The 11,457-nt window shown below is 48.7% G+C and overlaps 1 protein-coding gene across 4 annotated transcripts; it reads right to left on the bottom strand.

Moving 5' to 3' along the window:
• Positions 1–949: 949 nt before the first annotated feature.
• Positions 950–9,626, bottom strand: ATXN1L (ataxin 1-like). Of its 4 annotated transcripts, none has more exons than XM_014529181.1 (2): positions 9,257–9,626; positions 950–8,527 (listed from the first exon to the last, which is right to left on the bottom strand). In XM_014529181.1, the coding sequence occupies exon 2, from the start codon at positions 8,406–8,408 to the stop codon at positions 6,342–6,344; it is 2,067 nt and encodes a 688-aa protein (XP_014384667.1). In that variant the 5' UTR covers positions 8,409–8,527; positions 9,257–9,626; the 3' UTR covers positions 950–6,341. The 4 variants fall into 4 exon arrangements, with proteins under 4 accessions (XP_014384667.1, XP_014384666.1, XP_005881230.1 ...); XM_014529180.1 differs by having other exon boundaries at positions 950–8,524; XM_005881168.2 differs by having other exon boundaries at positions 9,518–9,626.
• Positions 9,627–11,457: the final 1,831 nt, after the last annotated feature.

The raw sequence follows: 11,457 nt of genomic DNA, 5'->3' as shown, positions 1-11,457 counted from the left end.
TAGCCAGAAAAATAACTATGCCAGGAATGTGGACCTCTTCCAATATTATCACAAGGAAACTTGGACGCTTCTCTGACCTCCATAGGTTCAAGGCTATTCAATCGTGTTAAGTGACCCAACACCCCCAACCACCGAACTAGGGTTGTCTTTCCAGGCAGGTTGAAATATTTCTGTTCTGAAAAGTACAAGAATTTCAATAAGCTTAGTATGACGTACTGGACATTTAAAAGAAAGTAATTGAACCAAATGCCTTTTTCTCAGAGCTCCTTATTGAAGGCCTACTTGGGATCCTTCAAAATGGTTGTGTATTCACTATGTGTCAAAGATTATTCTGAGCATTTCACATGGATTATTTCATTTAATTTTCAGAACTATAATAGACTCAAGAGTTAGATGCCTGGATTTAAAATTCTGCACTGCTATTTAATAGCTATGTAACTTCAGGTAAGTTATTTGACCTCTTTCTTGGTTTCCCCACCCATAGATTGGAAATAACAATACTAGCAATAAATGATTATTAATATATAATGCACTTAGGATAGTTTGTGGCACATAGTAAATACTCAATAAGTGTATCTGAGTCACTATCTTGTATCCCAGTGTTTCACCTCTACCAGTGGCAAGCTTTCTAAGAAGCAGTAACTATCATTGCAACTGACTTATTCCAGCAATTTCTGGCAGTATTCCTGAGGAGAGACTTTTACAGGTCCTTTTGACCGACTGTGGAAGTATCTAAGTCTATAAGTAGACTTCTGGGTCTCTGACATGCACAGCAACAAAATGTGCAGGCCATGCTTCAGCACCAGCTCACATAATCTGCCCGGAGTCCACCACATGAAAATGGGCACCACTTGCTCTCTATTACAAGCTCTCCCACGAAGGGTTTCTATCCCCCACCCAATGGCCATCATCTAATGCTAGGATAGGAAAAAGGCGCAAACACCAAAAGGAAAAGCTAGTAGTTTATATAGATAGATATATAGATATATAGATATTGATATATATTGTGTTTACATAGTCCACAAGTTAAATGCAGGTATCCATAAGAAGAGCATTAACAATAAAAATACAATCTGTGTGTAGCCAAGTACAGAGACTTAAAATGGTAAAACAGCAAAAAGGATCTCACAAAAGTACAAATATACAGTACAAATTGATTTATTTAAAACAGTTACAAAAAAGCACAACAAAATAGAGATTATCCTTAGAATTATTAATGCTTTGTTAAAGATCAGGTAGGATTAGAGGGTAAGAAATGGTATGGGTGGGGGGAGCACCTGACTAGTTCTAAGGCTTTAGATACAATGCGGTTGATTACATATTAATTCAGCCATTACATACTGGGGATGGTAGTTGGGGGTCAGTAATTTATCTACAGGGAACTCCTACACCAATCAGATCCACCCAGACCTCCCCAGTGCCGACCTTCTCTATTCCTTGGGACCCTAAAGCCAATTGAATGACATTCCCATCCTTTCTCCACCCCATTCCATATTCATATATTCTTCCCTCCCCTAAGGTGCTGTGCAAGCTGAGAGCAGTTTGCTCTCTGCAGCTGGAACATATAATTTTGGCTACAGGGATCCTGTATTTGACTAGGAAGGTTGTAGGGGACAGCCTTATTTTTAATACTTCAAGTTTGCCACGAGAACAGTCGGTTTTTCCCCCAACACAAGATTCTCTCAAATGTGAGTATCAAACAAACGAGGGATGAACTCTGCCTTCAGCAATACCAGCAATGCACTAACCACTCAGCTCATAACTACGTGCAAACTCCCTGTCCAGGGAGTGGGTGTAAAACCACTGTGTCAGCTCACACTCGTGCTCTCTCTCTCTGATGAACCTCAGTCCCCATGACAGAAATAAATGCTTGCAAGTTTGACAATAGGTAAAGGCACATGGGCTGCTGCCACACACACTGCAGACAGGAACCCAATTTGAGGCCACCTTCACTGCTGAGCATTTGCAGTTAGAATGGCTTTGGGACCACACAGACTTGAGTTTGCAATCTACAGAGGGAGAATCTAGGCTTAACAGAACTATTAAAGAAACTTTAGTGTGAAAAGTGCATTTATTACTACTGTTCCTGCTGGGGAGGTTCAGCAGGGCAAACCACACCACCTCTCTTCCTTCCGCCCCAGGCACTGTGCATAGTCTGCAGGTAAGGAGAGAGTGCAGTCAACGCTAGCATCTTGAGGGCCAATGTTATCTTAGGCCCAGACCAGGCTTCTGGTCCAAAGAATGATCCTAGAGTTGAAAGAGCCACTGACAGCTGCAGAGACCCAGGTGCTTGTTTTATTATTGCATAATGTGGAAGGCCTTCCCTACTCCAGGGAAGCTTGGAGGGTGAAGGCTTCCCAGCAAAGGGCTAATAGGTTCCTGGTCAACATCCAACTTAGCACAGTTCAGCTCTTCAACTGTAGTGTACACTTTTTCCCATCTGGAAAGTATTGTAGCTTCAATGTGGTTTAGTAAACTTAGCCCTAGGAGGCCAAGAAGCCTCCCTAAAACTTGGCCTCTGCCCTATTTACTTTGCTTTTAAGACTGACCTAATCCCCCATGGCCAATTAATCAGGTTATCTTTACTCCAATGGACCCAGGCCCTTTCCCAGTGAATCCATGTCCACCCTCATCTCCAGTGTGATCACTCAACTCTTCAATATGCCTGCCTGTTGCAAGTTTCAATCATACCACCAACCTGTGCATCTCCTATGAGTAAAAATAAAACTAAACCTCACTGAGCGGGGCTATTTCAAACTTCAAACCCTTTCCCAACCCCAGACCAGATGAACTGGAGCCAGGTGAACCTCCCTGGGATGCTGGCACAGGTCCTAACCTGGTTCCCCATCATTCATTTTTAAAAATAGGATAGAAGATACCACAAAGGAGAGAAATTAATACACAGAAAACACCCACTTGTAGGACCTGCTTGTTTCTCCCTCAAGACACTGAGATATTTGGAGCCAAAGGGCTCCTGATAAGCACTAAAGCCATATCCCTTTGGATTCACCAGCCCGCCAGCAGCAAGTCATACTATTCCTAGTCACCGAGACTTTGCTATAAAGTAACACTTGCACAGGTGAGAATTAAAAGGATGCCTGGATTTCATGTATATGGCCAGAGACATGGAAGGACAGAGCTATAAAGGGCAGCAGGCAGGACAATGAGCAGACAGCAGCAGTGGCAAAGCAGCACAGACCAAAGCCCTTGGCATAATGATTAACTGGGACCAAGAGTGTAGAAGGGTCAGTCCAGATCCACTGGGGCCCCTCCGCATAGATACGAGTGCTCAGCTCTGAACTCTCAGGCTCTGCTTCCCCACATAGGCCCCTCCCACTGCCATGTACACTAATCTTGATAGGAATGGTGATGGCAATACCCATCCTTGACCTGGTTCCCCTCCTTTCAAAGTGGTGTAGTCATTTCCACTTTGTGTCAAAGTTAGCAGTCGTCCTTTCTATCCCTAAGCTCTGACAAGGGACCGGCTCTGGCCTTCTTCAATTGCCTATTCTCCCAAAAGCTGACAGCTTCCCACTAAAATGCTCACTCTCTCAAAACCACTTAGATCTCTTGCAAACTTATGAAATTCCTATAAGGAAGAATGGACATGCTATAAGTTACTCTTACTCCTCATGCCTGGAAGACTGAACCAGAGAGAAAAGGCAAAGGGAATGCCACAGCTCTGACCAAGAATTACAGCACAGAGCTTCTTTTTCTGGGAGACCATATTTTACAAAAGACACCTCTGCAGCTCGGCAAAATCAAGTATTAATATATTAATTACATGCTCACGGCACAGTATCAGGGGAGCTGCTGGCATTGCTTTCCCAGCAAGAGACAGAAGAGGAACAGCAGCAGAAAGGGCAGCGCCCAACTTGTCAAGGTGCACAAGGTTTTCTCTTTCCAGGATTAAGTGGAAGTTACCGGGCTGGGTAGAGGAGGGTTATTTGATTTAAACTACTTGGCAGGTATCTGGTTAGATATAGATTTGCTCCCATGAGAAGGAAGCTCAATTGGTGTCCCTGATGGACATTTCTTGAGTGTCTACCATGTGCACGTCACTATATTCAGTTGATGAGCCTTCCTATAGGAAGGATGTTTCTGAGAAACCCGTGCAAACAATAATCCCTAGGGATGAGTTGCTCCTGGAACAGCCAGAGAGAAGACCTTCTCCAAGGGCCATCCTCTGAGAAGATTCCTCAAGACTCAGCCCCAGAGGCCCCCACGGTAGGAAATAAACCAAAGAAAGCAGCATTCAGAGAGAATGAGGGAACAGAGAAGGGAAAGGGCATGAACCCAAATGAGTACAAGGTTGGTGTTTGGTTCTGAGTGAACCAGAGACTTAAGTACTTGCGGTCAGGTCAGCAGCTTCCTTTGGATGAGCCTCCAAAAGGCGACTGACCAGGTAACTGCTCTCAAGGAATAAAAGAGTGGAGTGTAGGGCTTGTAAAAAACAAGCCAGTTTCAGCCACTTTGTTCCCCCAGGAGAACAACCTTTAGCACCTGAACACTAAGAATGACTCCATTCTCAGAACTCCCCCTCCCCCCAGGAGGTAGGTAAGATTATTTATCCCCATTTGGCAGCTGGGGAGGAAGTGAAAGAGTGAGAGGTCACAAGACTTGCCTAAAGCCTTTGACAGAGCAGAGATCAGACCTCAGAGGTTTGAGACTCCTGATGACAGGCCAGGCCTTGACCCATCCGAAGACATTTCTAAAGGAAATGCCAGGATCGTACCCTGGGAGAAGCCTCACCAGAGAGCTAGGTGGACAATACCCTGAGTTGCTTCAAGAGTCTAAAGACCCCTGAAATACAAACAAAAAACCCACCCACTCACCTGAAAGCTGGTGGGGGAGCCTAATTCTCAATACCCAGTAGAATCCCACAGCCTGAGCTGCTGCTAAAAGTTGTAAAAAAAATGTGGGCTTAAGACACAGAGGGGCAAATGCAACTAAGATTGAAAATACTCTTTGCAGAGGAATACCCCACCACAAAATGAAATCTAGGTGACTTCAGGTATTGAACGTCATCGAGACTATCCCAGAACCTTAGAGCTGGCTGTAACGGGACAGCGAGGAGAGGAAGTGGAATTAAAATGGGAGGAGCTGTGTAAAAACTGCCCTGCCAGGTGTATTTGCCCTGATCCAGGGCACAGTTCTCTTCTTGTTTCTCCACCAAGCTGTTCTGCTGCAGAGGGGACATGATTCTTTCTGAGTTTTTAAAAACAGAGAATATAATTGAAGGGGAAACCAAAGAGACCCCTACACACCGAAAACTAGAGGTCTTGGTCAAAGTAAACAAAACCAGTTTTGCAGAAGGGGAAAGGCAGTGCAGCTACAAATTAGGCCCAGGTCAAGAAACCATGCAGAGGGGTTAGGGCAGCAGAAGGGTGGGAGCCACGCAGGCACTTAGGCACAACACAGACAGAGGAGGGGTGCAGGGCCTGGGGAAAAGGGTCCACTGGTTCTTTCAGAAGTTACCATTACCAACTAGATTCAGTACAATTTTGTAGCAGGTCTGGCATGCTGGGTAGGAGGAGCTTTGTTAGGTCAGCTACCTTTCCAAAAAACCTGCCTGGAGCCCGGTCAGTCTGGCCATAAGGTCTTTCTCCCAAAGTCCCCTGACTGGGTCCCCGCCAAAGCATTACTTCACTCTGAACCTTGGAGGGGCTTCTCTCTCTCCTGGCGCTAGAAGCTTGTGGAAGGAATGGTGAAGAGAAATGGAAAAGGGCTGAAGCAGGATCAACCAGAGTCCCGCAGATGAGTACTCCTCCCCCACAAACCAGCCATAGACATCTGTGTAACAAAATTACCCTTTAAAGTGCACAGCTCTCAAAAGAAGAGTTCTGGGTGGGAACCCCCTTATTCCAACCATGGGGCCTCCTGCCCTCCCACCACAAAAAAGGAAAAAAAAACTTCAGACAGTTGAACTGCTACTATAAGCTGTGGATCATCATTTTTGGCTCTTTCTTTGCTCCCTCCCTCTGCCACCTGCTCCCCAAACCCGACTTTCCCCTTTCAGGAGCTAGGAATGGGGAGGAAAGAACAGGGAGGCCCTGATATTTGGAATGTTTCTTATTCTGCATGCACCCCCTTACTTCCTTGGCCCAGGCCTGCTGCTCCCCATCACAGCATCCTCTGGGGCTGTCCTAAAGGATGCCACAGGGTAATGAGCAACAGACCCTGCCTTGGGAGGCTGCCTTCATGCCTCCTCTCCCCTCACCTCCCGCCCCCAATCTCACTGCCAAGAGAGCCATTCCCTGCTCGACATGTGCAAATCCTCTGCCTGCTCACGGTGAGGCCCAGCTCTGGGGTAGAGCCCCAGTCTGGTCAGGGAGAGAGGTTCATTTTCCTGCATTGGAACGCCCTTCGATGGACAGCTTTACCTCCTGTGGAATGAAAGAGGGACGGAGCATCGCAGCCCGTGCCTCCTCCCCTTGCATGCTGTATCTTTGGAAGCTCGGAGCTGGCCAGCAGGCCTGAGCACCAGGCTCTGGCTGCGGGGGCTCTACCATTCGGGAGCCCTCGCCCGATGGCTGGCTCTTCCCCTCACTGTCACATTGCTCTCTGGGTCCCAAGACTGTCCTCTCAGGCCTTTCTCGGGGGGTACCCAGCTGGCCTGGGGGAGCACAGCTGGCCTGAGAAACTGAATTACTGTTCAAGCTCTGTAAACTGATAGAGATGCAGACATCTCCCACCTGTAGCCGATGGCAGGGCAGAGAGAAGAGCTGTGCAGTCCGCCCAGGGCTGCAAGAGGACCAACCCTGACCATAGACAAAAAAAGGGTGCTCGGGGGGCACTTCGATGCTCACTTTGCTCTGCTGCTCACCAACCACGAAATGCAGCATGACAAATCCAGGCCACTGGCTCTCCTGAATGTCCACGACTGTGCTAGAGTCAATCTTCAGCCCCCCGCTCACTTCGGCACTGCGCACAAAATCCTGGGTCTGGAGGTCCTCCACCCGCTTCAGCTCCCCTGTAGCCAGCTGGATGATGGCGCCTTTCATGAAATGGGAGGGCAAATGGGAAGAGGTAATGGGGGGTGGCGTTGGCTCCTTGTCTGTGAAGATGGCTCTGGCCTGCGTGTCCGAACTTGATGCCATCAGGATCTCCGAGCCCATGGGCAGCAGGCCTGCATCGGTTCCAGTGGGCACCAGGTTGCCATTGGCTACAACCATTGCTTTGGGTAAAGGTCTATGTTTCACCGGTTCCTGATGGGACTGAGGGCAGAACCCCCGGGCCTGGTTTTTCTCGGCCATCTCTGCTGGGTTCCTGGCTGCCCCTCGCCCCTCACCCTGATGGTCAGGGGTATGATGGGACAGGTTGAGGGGGCTAGGCTCATCCTTCCTCTGAGCTGCCACCACACGATAGTCCTGAGAAGCTAGAGTGCCAACCACCCGCTGGACCTCGAGGTCGGTGTCGGGGGTCCCTCGGTGTGCTGGCACCGCCACCTCTACCCGTGCAGTCTGAGAACCTGAAAACAACTGTCCATCCACCACACATTCTACCACTGGCACCGGTCCCTGGCCGTCGCCCTTGTTGTTGGGGGAGTCGAGGGCTTCGCTTTCCCGTCTTACTAAATTTCTCTCTCGCTGTCTCTGTCCATTGGCAGGGGCTGCTTCCAGAGCAGACTGGCCCTCCTGAGGGGTAAGAGCTGGGCTGGCACCAGTTGGAAGGGCTTCATGCAAGGTGTACCCAGCAGGTAGCCTGGACATCTGATAATAAATGGGCATCCGGCCTGGAGCGAGGTCCAGTGGCTGAGTACTGGAGTGATGTGGCAACTGCCCAGGTGGGGAGGTGGCAGAGGGGGTTTTGTTGAATGAGTGAGCCGGGGATGAAGCCTGGGGGGGAGGAGTGGTTCCTTCTGCCAGGAGCGAGGCATATGGCACGAAGTGTGGAAGGTGGGAAGTGGCAAGGTTGGCAGAAGGGGAAAGGAGGGGACTCGGTAGGAAGTTAGGTGGCACAGCATAGGGAAGGCTATAAGGAGACCCAATAAACTGCAGAGAGGTGGAGGGGAGCTGAGCATAGTGGATTGGGGGATAGGGGATTCCTGGGTGTTGAATCAGTGAAGACGCTACATTAAATGTGGGGGGCAAAGGGCTCATGTTCACCACAGATGGGAGGCCAGTTGGGGAGAAGGTGGCAGGTGGCACAGCCACCTTATACAGCATGCCATACTGGTCCACCGTCAGGCCAGTGATGGCCTCCGCTCCATCACCCCCCAGGCTGACTCTGGCTCCTGCCTGGCTCTGCCCTGCCACCACCACCCCTCGGGACCACTCAGAGGCATCACTGGAGGGTGTGTGGTTAGTTGAGCAGCTGGTAGTTCTCCCCATATCCTCGCTGGTCACGGGGAGGTCTCGTTTCTTTGGTGGAAGGCATTCCTGACTCCTTTCATGAACAGGTTTCATATTGCTTTGTGATGTTCCTGGAGCCTGGAAGGGGTCGGCTTGCTCCTTGGGGCATCAGAAGGGGCTTTTCTGTGGCTCCCCTGAACCCTCTCTGCTGCTGGCTGGGGCGCCCACATCTGCTAGGGAACAAATCAGAGGCAAAGAAAAGTAACCTAGGGGTGAACCAAATCAAAGGAAACAGCAGGAACTGTGCCCACGCAGGAAGATGTAACAAAGAGGACTATTGGAAAAAAGGAGGTATGAGAGAGGGCCAGACAAGGATGCTACCCTCCTTACTCATTCAGCCCAGGACATGAAAGAAACAGTCATAAAACCACAGAGCTACAAGGACAAGCATTCAACAAACCCAGAGACCAACAGCTTCATGATTAGTTGTGCCTCTGATGGGGACCTTGACTATTCTCAGCATTCTTCCCTAAGAGGGAATTGAACACATGGTCTTTGCTGCTGGCTCTTTCCTCCTAAGTTTCTCCTTTTGACACCAAAGACTACTGTGCTATCTTCTTTCCTGAACATATGACCTCATCCTCACTTCCTTTTGCCAGCCTCATTTGGATTATGATCTCACCTATCCCCAGTCCACCACCTCAGGCCTGATTAAACTCTCATTCTCTTTTGCCTCATATCACCACCATCTCAAGAACCCAGGTGTAAATAAGTACTCAGGTCTGCTTGTGTCTTTCTTTTTTTAAACCTTGCTCCCTAAACCTGTTATGAACATTAGTATCTTCTTTGTTCCAGGAAATAACCACATTCAAACTGGGACTCTGTGGGGAGAGTGATTGTAATAGTGTTCTACCATTTATTTGTTTTTCCTCCTCCCCAAAGAGCAACAAAACTCGTCTGACCTCACATAGACTTCGTGTTCCCTAGTCTGGCAAGACTTCTTTTCTTCTCATTGACCACCTGCAATTTGCCTTCTTCATTCATTCCCTTTCCTTTTTCTTTTTGTGTTTTCTTTTGTCAATGGCTCCTTTTCCACTGAAGGTCTGCTCTAGGCACCACTTCCTAAAATTCTGATTCCATTTCTCCAAATATGCCTGTTTGTTACTATCTTAGGTCTGTATGATTGGTAAGAAAGTTCTTTCTCCCCTTTCTCTTGTTGTCACCTTTCATACATGCTTTTGTCCATTGTCATAAAGTATCTTTTTGGTCTGAACACTTCAATGCATATGAACTTTGTCACCTATTTCTTCCAATCAGGCTCCAGTGCTTTAGATCTGAAAAGAGATTTCTATATTACAGTCTGTTCTGTTTTCCTCCTTGGGGCATCAGAAGGGGCTTTTCTGTGGCTCCCCTGAACCCTCTCTGCTGCTGGCTGGGGCGCCCACATCTGAGCTTCCAATGGTGCTTCTGAGCAGCTGTAGTAAGAAGCAGTGTTCGCCCCGCTGGTGTGGGAGCCTAGAAAACAGACATAGGGATAAAGTAAGAAGGAGCCTCACCTCTGACCCCTCCCAGGAGCATCAAGAAAAGTAATTCAAAAGCCACAAAGACATTAAACTCCATGAATCCTTGCCTAGTACTCTTCTCTAGAGGCAACAGCACATGTATCTGTAGGAAGACATCCCTGGAAAAAACTTCCCATGTCAAATCTCATTGTTTGCCTTAACATTAGATCCTTCATTCTCTACCTGTACCTCTTCCCCAAAGGTTAAATTTACTTCCAATCCCAATCTCAGGTAAATGCACAAATACAAGTGGAAGACTCAACGTTGTTCCCAAGTGAACAACGGGAAGCAGGAAAAATCAACTTCACAGATTTCACTTTTACTCTGAGCTGATGAAAACACGGATGTGGAGGTTATTTAAATGAGAAAAGCGGCACTAGAGAGAAAAGAACAATTATTTATGTTTCTGGGGCAGAAAAAGAGGTCAAGGGGGAGTTACTCAAGGGGAAGCCTTATTAACAGATTTTCAGGATTAAAAAAAAAAAAAAAGGTCTCCTGTGTGTATGTAAAATTTCCTGAGTGACAACTCTGTACAAGTGCTGAATCAGGTAGGACAACAATGAAAAACATCGCCTTGCTCCTCATGCAGCTAACCGTGGGAAAACACACTCCTGCCAAACTGTCAATATCTGAATCCACACATGCCAGAAACATCAAGTGCTGAAGCACAGAGCCTTCATCCCTGAAAACACAGAAAGCAGTACTGACCAGGGCTCAGAAACTACCCATTATCCTGCCCAAGTCCTACAGAACCAAACTGAAGGCAACATTTCTCTCTTAAGATTGGCCCAGTGGGGATATGTATATATTAGTGTGTGTGTTAAGGGGATGAGAGGAGACACCAAGGTGGAAAGACAAATTCTTAGTCCCACAAACACGAATTACACCAGGGGCACAAGTCGTGCATCCCTCCTTTGCTGGGCAGTTCCAGTAAAGGAAAAGCCGTCAGCTTTCTCCTTCATGCCCGTAAAACACTGGGGTCACACCTTCAACCCTAGGCATGAGCCTGGCTCCCTGCAACTAAAACATTCAAGAAAATAACCTGCCTCCAGGTCACTGCGGGGTTAGCCAAACACAAGCTCCTGAAAGGGCTGCAAGAGGCAAAGGGTCTGCGGGAATGACAACAAAGGGCCAACCAAGCCTGTGTACCAGGTGCCCGCAACGCCAAACCCATTTCGGAATCGGAAACCTCGGCCTCTGGAGGGGCTCCCGGGGGGGTTCCAAAGGGGAAGACGCCCCGCTAACGGGGAAGGGGGGCTGCTCCGGAGAGGCTGCCAACGCTGCCAGCAGAACCCAGGAACCAAGAGGCTGAACCCTGCCAGGGACCAGCCTTCGCGGAGGGCGAGAGGTGCGCCCGCCAGGAGGAGAGGGGCTTGGAGGATCCCAGGGGGCACGGCTTCCTGGGACCCCCCAACCCTTGCTCCAAAAAGGGTGGGGACCCGGATGAGGAATTCGGCGTTTAGAGAGTGGGGGGCGGGGGGGAGGGCTCGTCCCTTCAAGCAGAGGGGCAGGGGCGAGGGCCCGCAGGTGATGCTTCCTTGTTTGGGAGCCCCTTCCTGCCCCGAGGACTCGGGACACCCCGGCCAGAGGGCCACAGCCGC

Source organism: Myotis brandtii, unplaced genomic scaffold (genome assembly GCF_000412655.1).
Source record: "Myotis brandtii unplaced genomic scaffold, ASM41265v1 scaffold670, whole genome shotgun sequence".
Taxonomy (NCBI): Eukaryota; Metazoa; Chordata; class Mammalia; order Chiroptera; family Vespertilionidae; genus Myotis; species Myotis brandtii.
This window is presented reverse-complemented; position numbering and strand designations above follow the sequence as displayed.